This window comes from Zea mays, chromosome 5 (assembly GCF_902167145.1).
Source record: "Zea mays cultivar B73 chromosome 5, Zm-B73-REFERENCE-NAM-5.0, whole genome shotgun sequence".
Classification (NCBI taxonomy): Eukaryota; Viridiplantae; Streptophyta; class Magnoliopsida; order Poales; family Poaceae; genus Zea; species Zea mays.
The window spans coordinates 27,685,824-27,699,364 of record NC_050100.1 but is presented as its reverse complement, the minus strand read 5'-3'; the positions used below and the strand labels follow the sequence as shown (position 1 = coordinate 27,699,364).

At 42.9% G+C, this 13,541-nt stretch overlaps 2 protein-coding genes across 7 annotated transcripts in view; both read left to right on the top strand.

The window, feature by feature from the left end:
* Positions 1 to 4,445, top strand: part of LOC100304395 (uncharacterized) — a 28,902-nt gene extending 24,457 nt beyond the window's left edge. For 2 of the 6 annotated variants that reach the window (XR_004858215.1, XR_552437.3), the window contains 5 exons: positions 2,721 to 2,795; positions 2,870 to 2,962; positions 3,042 to 3,157; positions 3,816 to 3,883; positions 4,015 to 4,445. Coding sequence is in view for 2 of the 6 variants with exons in the window: in XM_008645682.4 (XP_008643904.1) it covers positions 2,721 to 2,795; positions 2,870 to 2,962; positions 3,042 to 3,134 (261 nt within the window). In the remaining 4 variants the exon portion in view is untranslated. The remainder of the gene's footprint in view (positions 1 to 2,720; positions 2,796 to 2,869; positions 2,963 to 3,041; positions 3,158 to 3,815; positions 3,884 to 4,014) is intronic. The other 4 variants (XR_004858214.1, XM_008645682.4, XR_552439.4 and 1 more) reach the window with 3 other exon arrangements.
* Positions 4,446 to 6,100: 1,655 nt separating this feature from the next.
* On the top strand, positions 6,101 to 9,498 carry LOC100283704 (lysM domain containing protein). The gene is made up of 3 exons (NM_001156603.2): positions 6,101 to 6,598; positions 6,790 to 6,926; positions 8,408 to 9,498. The coding sequence occupies exons 1-3, from the start codon at positions 6,341 to 6,343 to the stop codon at positions 9,090 to 9,092; spliced, it is 1,080 nt and encodes a 359-aa protein (NP_001150075.2). The 5' UTR covers positions 6,101 to 6,340; the 3' UTR covers positions 9,093 to 9,498.
* The last annotated feature ends 4,043 nt before the right edge of the window (positions 9,499 to 13,541 follow it).

Genomic DNA, 13,541 nt, shown 5'->3' with positions numbered 1-13,541 from the left:
ACTAATGGGCCTTTCTGATGTTTGGGCCGAATTAGGGGCAAGTCGGCCGACTAGTTCGACCAAGTCGACGACTAGTCGACTAATATATTCCAGTCGCTAGCAAGTCGATCGACTTGCCAGAAAAGTCGAGCCGAGCTCCCAAGTCGGCCTCCCATGACCGACTGGACGACTAGTCGACGACTTGAAATCAGGGGTCTGGAGAACAATGGAGATATCCCCCTCGCAGTCCGAACGCCAGTGTGAATGATGCGACTGGAGTAGCCCATGCAAATGATAGCCCTTTGTGGCGATAAGCGATAATGTTGAGTTAGCCGAGTGCAAGGGTGAGGAGCCGTTGCGAGGTGTCGTATGTCGGGTAGCTGTGGTCGATGTAGTTGTCGAGGATGCCGAAGAGGTCAAACCGCACAAGTCGCGGGCGTGAGCACAACATGTGGGGAGGTCCACAGTGCGCCAAGAGGCGTTGGGTTGACAGTGGCGCAAAAGGAGGGCGCCATAGACGAAGACACAGTCGCGACAGTCGATGGAGAAATCGACATGGAGGACGATGTCGTCAAACTGTCGTGGACGAGGCGTGCACTAGGGTTGCTAGATCTGGAAACACGTTGTGGATGAAGGCACGTGCCGGTGTTGCCAATACCGAACGTACAAGAGAGAGGGCTCCAACCATGTGTTAGCGCCTAAAGGGCCCCATGACGTTTGTGGTGCAGTATGGCGGGAGTGCCGTCGCAGCTCACAGTTGTCAGAGCGGAGTAGACGAAGTAGTCGAGGATGAGACGACAACGCTGGCAACAAGGTTGTGCTGGACGAAGGCGAAGAGGTAGGCGTGGCGACACATTGAGATTCCTGGAGTTGCGACGGCGGGAGAGCCACGACGCATAGGTAGAAGGCCCTCGACAGTGCCATTGTAGTGCGACGGCGGTGCTGAAAGTCGATGAAGGACTTGAACAACTAGAGAAGACGTGCACCGACAAGAGTCAGTGGTGTGTATGCAACTGCGAGGACGACGACAGGCGACGATGCTGCTGCCCAAGGAGGCGACACAACGGCAACCCTCTTGCTTGGCGAAGCATCGCGTGATGAACAACCAGAGAAGATGTCTTGGGAGGGTGGTTCGCTCGCGATCTGTTGATCAGGCCGACAACGTGCGAGGAGGAGACGACGATGTCGATGGTGGAGCCTCCCGATCGGCGGTGGCGACGAGCTGGCGTAAATGGATGTGTAGACGAAGGGGCGCGACACAGGCGGTCGTTCCGGTTACGCCGCAGGCCACACCAGTTGTACCGTCGAAGAAGATGAAGAAGTCAATGTTGTCGAAGTCGATGTTGAGGATGTGAGTCGGCTGGCGGTGGGCGACACAAACCCGATCCCAGATCGAGGAAAAAATACGTAGCAGGAACGGATCTAGATACACATTGGATACCCTTAGGCACTCTACTTTCTCTCCTCATGTCTGATAGTGTAAAGAATAAAGTCACGGAGGGAGAGGAGAGCTAGGGACCCAACTACCCTCCCGTCGTTCTTCACACACAACAAAGGAGAGGATATATAAAGCATATCGGGATGAGCATGGCGAGTGTAGCCGGCCGATCATCAGGCGATAGAAAATAGAGTCGTTCCTCCGCCACATCGCGTGGAACCACCACGACACGGTCTTCACCTTCGGCCACCCCTCCATGGTCGTCGAGCGCTACCCCGCCTCGTCCTCCCCCTCGCCTGTAGGTGCCGGTGCCGACCCCTCCACCGAAAGTAGTGTCCGTGCGCTGGGAAGCGCCAGGCCGTGCTCAGACCGCCGGGGAGCAGCAGGCCGTGGTCGGGCCTGTGTGAGGCTGCGTCAGGTTGGGTCGCGTTCGTGCCCGAGGGCCTCTGGCTGGGGCTGCGCCTGCACCACCCGCACCGGGGCCGTCTCGCGTTGGGGCTGCGCCCTCGCCGAGGTTGCGCCCACGCCTGGGTCGCCTCTCGTTGATGGTAAGCGCCAGGCCAGAGCCGTGCCCGTGCCACTAGGCCGGACTGTGCTCTGCTCATGCCGTGGCTAGGGGGCTGCACCCGACGAAGCCGTGGAGGGTTAAGCGCGTGGCGTGGCCAGCAATGTGGCAGAGGGGCTCGCACACAGTTCACCACCGCGGAGAGCGGACCACCGGTGGAGTCGCGTCTACAGATCCGAGTGGTTCCTCCAAAGCCGTCTCCATGACGTCGAGCGGAGGGGAAGCTTGGACGCGGCAGCCTGGTCGCATCCGTCACCATGACAGCGTCTGGACAAGATGGAGCGAGGTAGACACGATCGGCGATCGAGCTGGCAGACACCAGTGAAGCAGTGAGAACTCTGATCTGCTGTGCTTAACGACGACGAAGACAAGCACAGTGGATTAGACGAACCCGCGACGCATCCTACAAGGACGCTACCCCCGGCGGAGATCGATCTCCCTAGGGGCGGTGCGGCGGCGGCAGCGGAAGACGTCTTTTAGATCTAAAACCTAAACTCGTGATACCATGGAGGAAGGGGAGATTGTGTATAATGCGTGGGATAATGTTGCATTGAGGCTCTGGGGTGAATATATAGGAGTACATGACTGGAGGTAAGGAAGGTTATCTCGGGATTACAATCAATCCAATCAATCCTAAACCAACCATATCAAGAGTTGTCTAATATACTCTAACAATAAGCATAATTGTCATTGATAAGCATAGTAACTCTGACTGACCTTTTATGGTTCCTTTGCTAGGTTGTTTTCCGTGCAAAAGTTGGTGAACACTATCGGCTCCCTCATAAGGGAATTATCCCTAGAGAACTTGGAGTGGTATTTTCTATAATCCAACTAGTATTTTGTTTTTTCACCAGCAAACATCAAACCTTACAACCAATGTGATATAGATTGCTAGGTACAAGGGGCAAAGGAAAATTGCAGATCCTGGTTTCCAAAACCCTCAATGGGTTGACGGGGAGCTTTTGATACTAGATGGAAAGGTGAATTTAATAAACAAATAACATCTTTGGTCCTTTACATACTGTCTTCCTAATATACTTTCTGTTTTGCAACTTGCAGTTCATCAGAGATGGTCCTGTGATAGCTTTCTTTTACTGGACATCTAATGTTCATCTTTTCGAATTCTTTAGACAGTTGAAGCTTCCTGACTAGTTCCCTTCTAAAAGTAGTTAAAGGTAAACTGCATTTCATCTAGTACTGAAAGGTTCTTAAGGTTAAGCATTTACGAGGTGCTTGTGCCATAGCTAGAAAGGTACCTTGCTTGCCCATTCTAAGTATTCTCCCTGTTCCAAATTATAAGATATTTTGGCTTTTATAGGTACATTGTTTTACTATGTATTTAGATCCAGACATTACATACATAACAAAAACTACTATGTATTTAGATCCAGACATTACATACATAATAAAAACTACGTATCTAGAAAACCAAAATGTCTTATAATTTGGAATGGAGGGAATATCGTTAACATCATTCAATGCGATACTCGAGTAGCTTTTCCGACAGTCATGTATTCATGTGTTAGACTGTACTTTTGTCATTCATTCAAGTGAACAAACACTAGAAGGAACTGTGCGATATGGTGATGAGCAGTTTGTAGTTATTTAGTGTTCAGACTCCTGATCAGAAACCGCTCCTACTCTGCATTTTGCGTGCTTTATACTCCATTCGTTTTAAATTATAAGACGTTTTGGCTTTTCTACATACATCGCTTTTACTATATATGTATCTAAACATAATGTACATCTAAGCGCAAAAATTACTTATGTAGAAAAGACAAAATGTCTTATGATTTAAAACTGAAGGAGTAATATTTTTGCTCATATGTGTAGTGTTGCTAGCTAATATGCTTGCATGACACACAATCCATGACCAGAAAGTTGATGCCTGAAGGTTTTAGGTCAGTTTATGTTCAGGGGTCGTGTAGTCGTGTGCTACTATGCGTTGGTTCTTTTTGCTGTACTCTGAAGTTACACCTGCCTACCATCTTCACAATGCATCAAACATAACTTGATTTCTTGCACCTCTTAGCAGGCCATTATAATTTCAGCATAGCTGCGTTTGGAGCCAACCGGAGTTGCCTGGCATCGAGTACAGATTCTGATGTGGAGAACAGGGCGCCTGGCATGAATCAGTGGCATCTCCACCCAACTCTGATAGCTTGCCACAAGGGTGGAAAAGAGATCGCAGTCGCAAGAGGAATATCATCCTGCCAACATGGGTGAGCCGCGGGCGCATCATACTTACTAATTACGTTTCTCCTCTGCTCGTCCACCGCCAGTTTCTGTGTTTCTCATAGCAAGTAGAACTAAAGCACCTCAAAGATGTAAAGTTATGTATGCAGTCGCAAATAGTTTAGGATTTTGAGCACATATTGATAATTTTTATACATGGAGAGTCAGTATGTATGTGAAATAGTACGAGCAAGAGTTTTGTGCAGCGTGATCAAGCTGTGGCCATAATGCTTGTACATGTGTCGCAATCAGCAGCAGAGGCGTAGAGCCACCACGGTTACACAGATTGTTAGGGGGTGTTTGGTTTAAGGAATCACTACATTTAAATTGAGCTAGTGCATCATAGGTTCATTCCTTAAATTCGGTGGGATGACTCTATTCCTCATATTAGTACTAACTAATTAAATATGACGAATGAGGTGGTGATGGTTCAACTTATTCCATTCCACAAACCAAACAAAAATAGTGAGGAGTGAGAAAACTCATTTCATTCCATAAACCAAACAAAAATAGTGAGAAGTGAGAAGATGATGGACTAGTTCATTCCTCAAACCAAATATCATATTAATATATAGAAGTTTTGTTTAACATTGCCCTTTTCTTACTCAAGCGCTCTATTTTAAATTTTTACTAGTCAGCCATGCATTGCTCAAACCAAATATCCTATTAATATATAGAAGTTTTGTTTAACATTGCCCTTTTCTTACTCAAGCGCTCTATTTTAAATTTTTACTAGTCAGCCATGCATTGCTGCAGTTTCTACTATATAAGTCGACTTTATTTTAATAAGACAAAAATGTGTGTTCTATTGGTTATTGGTTAGGTGGTTATTGGTTAGGTGAATATGAATGTGAAGCCAATAATCAAGATTTAAATCCTTATTAGCGGCTAGGTGATTGGCGTGGTAGGGCTAGCCCGCGCGACCAGTACTTGCTTTATTTTATTAATATTGACGAACATCGATCAATATGACATAATGTGGTTTCATTTCAAGTACACACGTAAAAGTGACTAAAATCATTAATTACTATGCACAAAGACTGTATTACCCCTACTTCAAGGCAAGAAGCAAAATGTAAGGAGAGAGAGGGTGAAGAAAGGGCAAATCCAGTAAAAGTGCTACTTTACTCACTGTTTTAGTGACTAAAGAACTAAATTTTAGAAGGCCTTTAGTCTCTCTATTTGTAGTTTAGTGACTAAGGCACTGTTTGTTTCAGATTATAATCTCTCCAGATTATATAATCCAGCACAAATAATCTAATAGTTAAACAAACACATAGATTATGAGTTCAGATTATATAATCTAAACTTCAGATTATCATAATCTTTTCAAGACTAGCTTATTTGAGATTATTTTGGCAAAAGACCCACTACCCATGGTAATGTAAATAGAAATCACAATATATGTCATCCTTCTTTTCTCACCTCAAATAAACAATAAGGGTATTGTTGTCTTTGTGAATAATCTACATTTGTATAATCTAAACTACCAAACAACTACGTATAGATTATAATATATCCAGATTATAATCTGGATTATATAATTTAGATTATAATCTAGATTATATAATCTATAAGCTGAAACAAATAGGTCCTAAGTGAGTTTAGTCACTAAACTTTTGTAGTTTGGAACAAAGAGGGGGAACTTCACCGTAATAGAACAAAAAATGCAAAATAATAACTATTTTTTTAAAAAAACTATCTAATGCTGCGGTGCAGTTTAGTAGTACAGTGGTTTTCTTTAAGATAAAAAGACCATTTCAAAACCAATGGGGCAAAACCTTCATTTTTCAAATAGATAGAAATCGAGATTCATTTTCAATATTTTATTTATGACGACGCAATTAAAAACGTCGAAGCGCATGGTACTTCCCGTGCGCCACGTTTCTAGCGTCCCCTTCTTCCTTCTTCCCCGAGCCGCGTCAAAGGAACCAAACCTGTGAGAGCTCCCCTCTCCCCTCCCCTCCCCTCCCACCCTTCCCTTCCTCTCTCCTCGTCGATTCCTCGCACTATCTCCTATTCTGCACCCCCAGCCGCCGGCACCGACGGCGATTCCACGGGGCGCCGCCCCCGAATCTGCGCCCTCCGCGCTTAGATCTCCCCCCTCCGCGCTTCCGGATGTCATGATCCGCCCCCATTTGCCCAAGGACCCGGCCTTCCCGCGCACCAATGGGTCCTTGGACGGCGGGGCCCGCGGCCTCGGCGAGATCGAGGAGGTGGGCGCTGCGGCCACCGTAGCCGTCGAACAGTCCCCCTCGCAGTCCTCGTCCCCGTCGGCGTCGTCGCCGGCGGCGGCGATGTCATCGTGCGGGCAGTACATGCTACACCGGGTGCGCAAGCTGGACACCCTAGCGGGCGTCGCCATCAAGTATGGTGTCGAGGTAATGCGACGGGAGTGATGTGCTGCTGTGTATTATGTAGGGTCTCTGGTTTTAATATTACGTTGGAGTATCAGATGGTATATACAACAACACCATTCTTTAACTTGGTAGCTGTTCTGCGTGGAACTCCTTTCTATTTTGTATTTTTGGTGAACTGATTTTGGAATGGTTGGTGTACTCGGATTGTGTAGGTAGCCGACATTAAGAGGCTGAACGGCCTCTCAACTGATCTCCAGATGTTTGCACACAAGACACTGCGGATTCCACTCCCAGGGAGGCACCCTCCGTCGTCTTACCAGCAGAATGGTTCATATGAGAGTGACGACAGGTAGCTAGACTGAAATTGTACTGTACATCAGCATGATGCTACATAACCATGCTACCAGTGTGTCTCATGTTGTGTGTTTCTGATCAAGCATTTTTTTTGTGTGAAGTGATAACCACTAGTTATTTAAGAGTCAATAGAAAGTTCAATCAGGATATGCATGTCAAGGTCAAGGTCAGGCTAGGACAATAGTGCAATTTTGCTGAATACATGCCTTCAACTATTGCGACGTCAAACTGAAGTCTGTAATGCAACTTGAAATAGCAACCGAAAAGGGAGCTTAGCCTTATAGTCTCATGCAAAATGTTTCTTACCATTTCAAGTTTGAACCGCATGGTTGTTGCAAAAAAAAAAAACTGTCTACAATCACGGGAACGTTCACCTATCACATCAATTATTGAGGTTGCTTTGAGATCTGTTATTGGAGAGAGAAGCTAAACTGAAAATAAGTTATGAAGTCCTCCCATATTTGCAAGCCCCAAAAGGTTTCGAATTATTGATGTGGTAGTAATACATTACTCTAGATGTATAAAATTTTAAAAACGGCTTGCCATGTTTGCTGCAATCTAAACATGCAGCTAGAGTAATTAGCTTTTGTCGTGTCCTGTTTCTGCGTTCAATGCAAGCAGCAATTGTTCTTCAGCTATTCCCTTGTATACATTTAATATTTTAGAAGTGTTTTTTCAGTCCCTGTAGAGTTATTTGAGTTGTTTTGGTATTCTGTACTATCCAGATGATTTGGCCTGTTTGCTACCTGCCAACCCCACACACTGAAGTTTGATTTGATTTGTTATGGAAAAATTGATTTTAACAAAATAAATATGCACAATAACCTTGTGTTGGAGCTGTCAGCAATCGTTACACCCTTTAACCGAAGGAATCTTAAGTCCTTGGATCTTTCTGTAGCCACAATTTTCTTTTAGTGACATGCCGCTAATCAATTGAGTGGGCATATAACTTGATATTTTGGGTCTGACAGTATGAACGAACGTTCATGTGGCATATCTGAGACGGTGTATCATATTTATATTGGCTATTTTAAGCTGTCTTCACGTGACTGCAGTATTAGCTATGGACATAAGTCACATGTGAAGAGCACTATAGGAGCTAACGGTTCATGTGAACCACTATGCAAATACATCTTATTTGGCTTCTGCTTATGTGCCTGTGGTAATCTTCAAGCATTGAAGCATTTATGATCTGTACCTATCTAAAATAATCTCACAGAGTTAGATGCACTTCAGACATTTGACATTTGTGAGACATTTTGGGTGAATACAGTGGCAGTGTTTTCAGTCATTATGCACCACAAAATCTTAGCCTTTCTAGTTACTATTGCAGCAAGTGCTTCTTTATATCTTGTCGAGTCAAGGTTTTCCACAACAGTTATAGTTAATTACATTGTATAAAGTCTTCTCCAGATAGGGCCATTTTTGCTATTTCTATGGTACACTTTACATGACATAATGATATTATCGTTTCAGGGAATGTACTCCACGTCGCATTCATGATGATATCTTGGAATCAATATTGAAAACACCAAATTCCAAAGTTTCGCCAGCTATGAGTCTTCTGCAGGGATACTATGGCCTTGAACCACCTCCAAAGAGAGATCAAACAAGTGAGGGCACTGAGATGGCAGTTCACAGTAAAGGCAAATCTGCTTTTTTGGATGTTGAGCCGTGGCTGGAGCCACCAAATTCCGACCCCTTCCCTCTTCAGAATAGGAAAAACAGAAGCTTGATGATAGGTTCTTTTCTTGATGGTGGTACTGATGAGAACGGTGACAGTGAAAGGTTCATAAGACGGCGCCAGAAAGCTGATGGTGAGCTGTTACCGAGGGAGGAAAATGGTGGTGACTTTCTGGCAAGCGTTGGAAAAGGCTTGGCTCTGAGGCCAAAGTCTAGCAATCGACCAGACATGAACAAGAGCCAGCAGAATCTTTTTGCAATGGCGGAGCCTTTGTTTGGCAATGGTTTGCAAACTGTAAGGAAATCATCCAGCACTCCGGAGTTCCAGGAGCCAGAGACCAACACCAGTTCATCCATATGGTCAGCGAGCAAGTGGAGCATAAATACAGATGCTTTTGCTCTTCCTCTCCCGATCCCTCGTTTTGACAACATTCCAAAGCCCATTGCTGCTTGGAGAAACAAGCCGGCTCGCGACTAATAAACTGCTACGCGCATGATTTTTCCTGAACTCCAGGAGGCCCAGAAAGCGGGAAGTGTTCATGAAGGAGCTTTACATTAGGTTGGCACCAGCCTCTACAGCTTTGGAAGCAGAGCAGAGCAGGACTGTAGTATTGGCCCCTGCTAGCTAGAACATTCCGAAGATCAGACGCATGGCGTCTATGTTTCCAGACGGCATCTAGACTAGGTTTACATGATTCTCGTGTTATATTGGGCATGTTGCGCCAAGAGTAGCAACGTTAATATTCGGTCATATAAATTATAGATGCTAGATGACATAGAGGAGATATATTTGAGGAGGATATATTTTTTTTCTGTACACAATGAGAAAATGTAGAGCATCAAAGGGCGGTTATATATGTGTTGTATGTGTGATTCCATACCCTAATATAGAGGTGGTTGGCTTCGTTTAACTCCAGATTATTTCTTTTTCTCCTTGTGTGTGTGTTTAACTGCTCAATGCCGTTGCAGTCGTTTACGTTTGCTGGTGAAGCCGATGTATGAACACCGGTATGATCAGGACCAACAGGTCCTCAGCGTGCCACTGTCATCTATAGAGGTCGGAGACTCCCTTCATAGTAACAGAGTTTGGTTTAAGGAATGATATAATCCATTATCTTCTCACTCATCACTTTCTTGTTCGGTTTGTGGAATAAAATAAATTGATCCATCAGCATTTTATTCTTTATAAGCTAATAATTAGTAATAATATATGATAAATGGGTCCATTTCACCAAATTTATGGAATAGACTCATGATATACTACCTTATCTAAAGTAGATTAATTCTTCAACTCAAACACACCCTAAGTTTGCATCTTCTATCAAGCACGCAAGGTTTAGATCTATGCCGAACCTTGTTACTACGAAGAAACAAGATCTATATGTTGTCGACTACTTTCGCAAGATAACGAGCGTTGTCTCTGATCTTGCCGCTGTTGATGCTCCTCTCAGTGACGATGACGTGCTCACCTACCTTTTCAACGGTCTTGGATCAGAATATGACTTTCGTCTCTTCCGTGATGACCAATAGTGTCACGAGTGGACACTCTTTTACTATAAACCGAAAATCGAATCGAACCGAACCGAAATTTCAGTTTTTTGGTAGTTCGGTTTTTGTATCAAAGAAGTTTGGTTTTCAATATCGTAATCAGTTTTCACCATATATCAAACCGAAATACCAAAAAACCAAATACCAAACTTTATCAATTCTAAAATTTGACTATTCGATTATATAAACTAAATGTGTGAAGCAATTAAATTGTTATTCACTTATTTATATGTGATGTATGGTGTATCTCTAAATATTTGTACATATATAACTTTTACTTTTTAAAATTATGTGTAATCTATTGTGTAAATTTGTTGTATGTGTTTTCTTGAGTATAAGTTTGGTATTTGATTTTACCGAAAAACCGAAGTAAAAAATCGAAACCGAACTTCTCGAATTTTCATTTCCTAGAAAACCAATCGGTTTCTAATGTCTAGAAAACTGATTTTTTTAAAAAACCAAAAATGAAACCAAAATTTCAAAAAAAAAACCCTGAATGCCCAGTCCTAACTGTGTCACACCCTGAAATTTCCCAAATTTTAGGATATAAATAGGAAGAAAAATTAATACCACGATTTTTGCACAATTTTAAAGTTTTGTCAAGTCACATGGACTCAATCGTAGCGATGACGCGTAGGACCCACTCTTTGGAGTCGTCTTCTACCGAGTGTTCTGGACTTAGTTAACATGATTATTGGAAGGGTTAATATGAGTAGGACTCTAGAAGTATAAATATGACAAAAATAATTTTGGAATATGAGAGATAAGTTAGAGTTCTAAATAGATAGGACAATATCCAGACATAAAAGATAGAGTCCTAAGCAGATAGAACATGATTCTAACGGATAAGGAAGACACACTTTAATTATAGAGAGTTGGATTCTTATAGGACTAGATTACCAAATTAGATCTATCATGTGATCTACTCGTATTCACCCCTGTAACCGTCCACCTCCTTGGACTATATAAGGAGAGGCAGGAAAGCCCCGAGAGACCAGAACATGACAGATCAATAGCTACTAGGCGTATGGTATTATTTCACGACGAGAGCTCGAACCTGCCTAAATGTGACCTACCCATAAATAACTATGGAGAAATCTTTGATAGAGGAATCGGGTGAGCAATCCAATGAACTCTAAGCAGCAGGAGTTAAATTATGGAATTAAATTAAACTGGACATGTATTTTATTTTTGGTATTGCATTTATGATTATTTATTTAATTGAGATGGTATATACTTATACTTAGTAATTTCTAATAAAATTTTAACCAACAAAATTAAAATCTAAATGCTCAGCTTGAGTCATATCCTTGGTAACTACACTTTTTCCTACACACATACTGAGTACCCACCATAAGTATACTCACCCTTGCGGGATTTGTTGCTCAAAATTAGATCATAAAGAGGGAGTCTACCTCCTTGGACTATATAAGAAGAGGAAAAGAGGTGGGAGAGGCCCCGAGAGAGCACAAGAACATAACAGTTCAATAGCCACCAAAACACTAGGTGTAGGGTATTATCTCACGACAAGAGCCCAAACCTACCTAAATCTTATGTACCCCATAAATCACTATGGGGAAATCCTCGTTAGAGGGATCAGGAGACCAACCATTTGAAGACTCTGAGCAGCGTTTGAGCAGCAGGAGTTTGCTAAGTAAGGCAAGTGTGTCCTTGATCACATTCTTCGACCTATATAATATTTACTATTATGTTCTCACCTATGCATTGTATAGTTAGGTTAACCTAACGAGACCTAATAGGTTATACCTATATTTGTTTTCCCTTTACCTCGTTTATACTTAGGTTACTTATTGTTGGGTAGACATACTAGTGCTCTACTTGGTTTTTGAGATAATGATACATATGAACCATAATCATGTTTTATTATGATTCATTAGTATTGGCTTTATTATTAAGCATGATAAAATTATTTTGTTTAATTGGAACATGGAGAACCACATGAGAAAATAAAAGCAACCACAAGGACTATTATGACTCTTGTCTTGGCTAAATAATTACAGAAACTAGTTATAAGTTAACCTTTTCTAAAAGGGCAAGAGAGAAGGCGTTGCTCAAGTTTAGGTCAGCTCTTAGACTGATTTTCTCTATAGTAGCTCATCAGTAGAGGGAGGCTCTACCACCTCGTCCTAAAACCTTAGCGAGATTTCTCATGCTAGTGGAATTTTGTGTAGGTCTCGTAGCGTTTCTATGCAATCACACCTCAGAAGTGTGGTATTGCACTTTAACAACATAGTGTGGTTGGGTGCAGAGTTCTTTGAACTTTTACGTGACATGTGGGTAAAGATGTACAACCTCTGCAGAGTGTAAAACTGATATATTAGCCGTGCTCATGGTCAGAGTGGCTTGGACCCTCACATGATTATATTATGATATTAAACTAAACCGAATATGTTCATGTTTGGTATTGCATTTATGATCATTTACTTAATTGTGATGGTATATACTTATACTTAGTAATTGCTAATAAAATTTTGACAAACAAAATTAAAACCTAAATGCTCAGCCTCAGGCATATCCTTGGTAAGCCTTACTCTGCACTTTTTTGACACACTTGCCGAGTATCCACCATAAGTGTACTCACCCTTGCGGGGTTTGTTGCTCAAAATTAGGTCGTCAAGAGGGAGACTACTACGAAGAGTTTGATGAATTCTAGATTGTTGTCGCTCGGGTCAACATGCCTATGGATCGTTAGTGGGAACACCATCCTTGTCGTTTAGCTTCTATTACTTAGTTATTTTTGTAAAGACATTTTACTTATAATAAAGTTTGTAACACTGATTCTATACACTAAGTCATTATATTTGTAAATTTGATCCTAACACACATATGAGATGCATCTAGATTTGTCCTTGAATCTGAGTGTGACAGAGTGAGCCTCTATATCTTAATTATGTGTGCACACACTATAGCGTTTGAAGCTATCCAACTGTTGGGGTTAACTAACACGTGGTCTGGTGGGCCCAAACACTCGAGAAAAGGCGACACAAGTGCTCAACAAAATGATAAGCATGGAACTGTAGTGTCTTGTTCAACCTATCCCATCAATGTAGAGTGCGAGAGTATTTATAGGTAACTGAGTAGGTGGTTGTACCCCCCTAAGTACTGTTATGCCCCCGGTTACCTGCCACAGCCCCAGAATATTCCCCCTTATGGGGTCATTGCATTGATGTAGGTACAGTTTGATTAAATGCACTACAGATCCTACCCCCTGGTGGGGCTTACAAATGGGCCAGAATGACAGTGGGACGCGACCTAGGCCCGCCGTTGGGCGGTGCGGCCTTCTCCTGCGTGTGACACCCTTCGCCCTATGAAGTCGGGTCTTCAACCTCGCCGACACTGTTGTTGTCCAAAACTATCC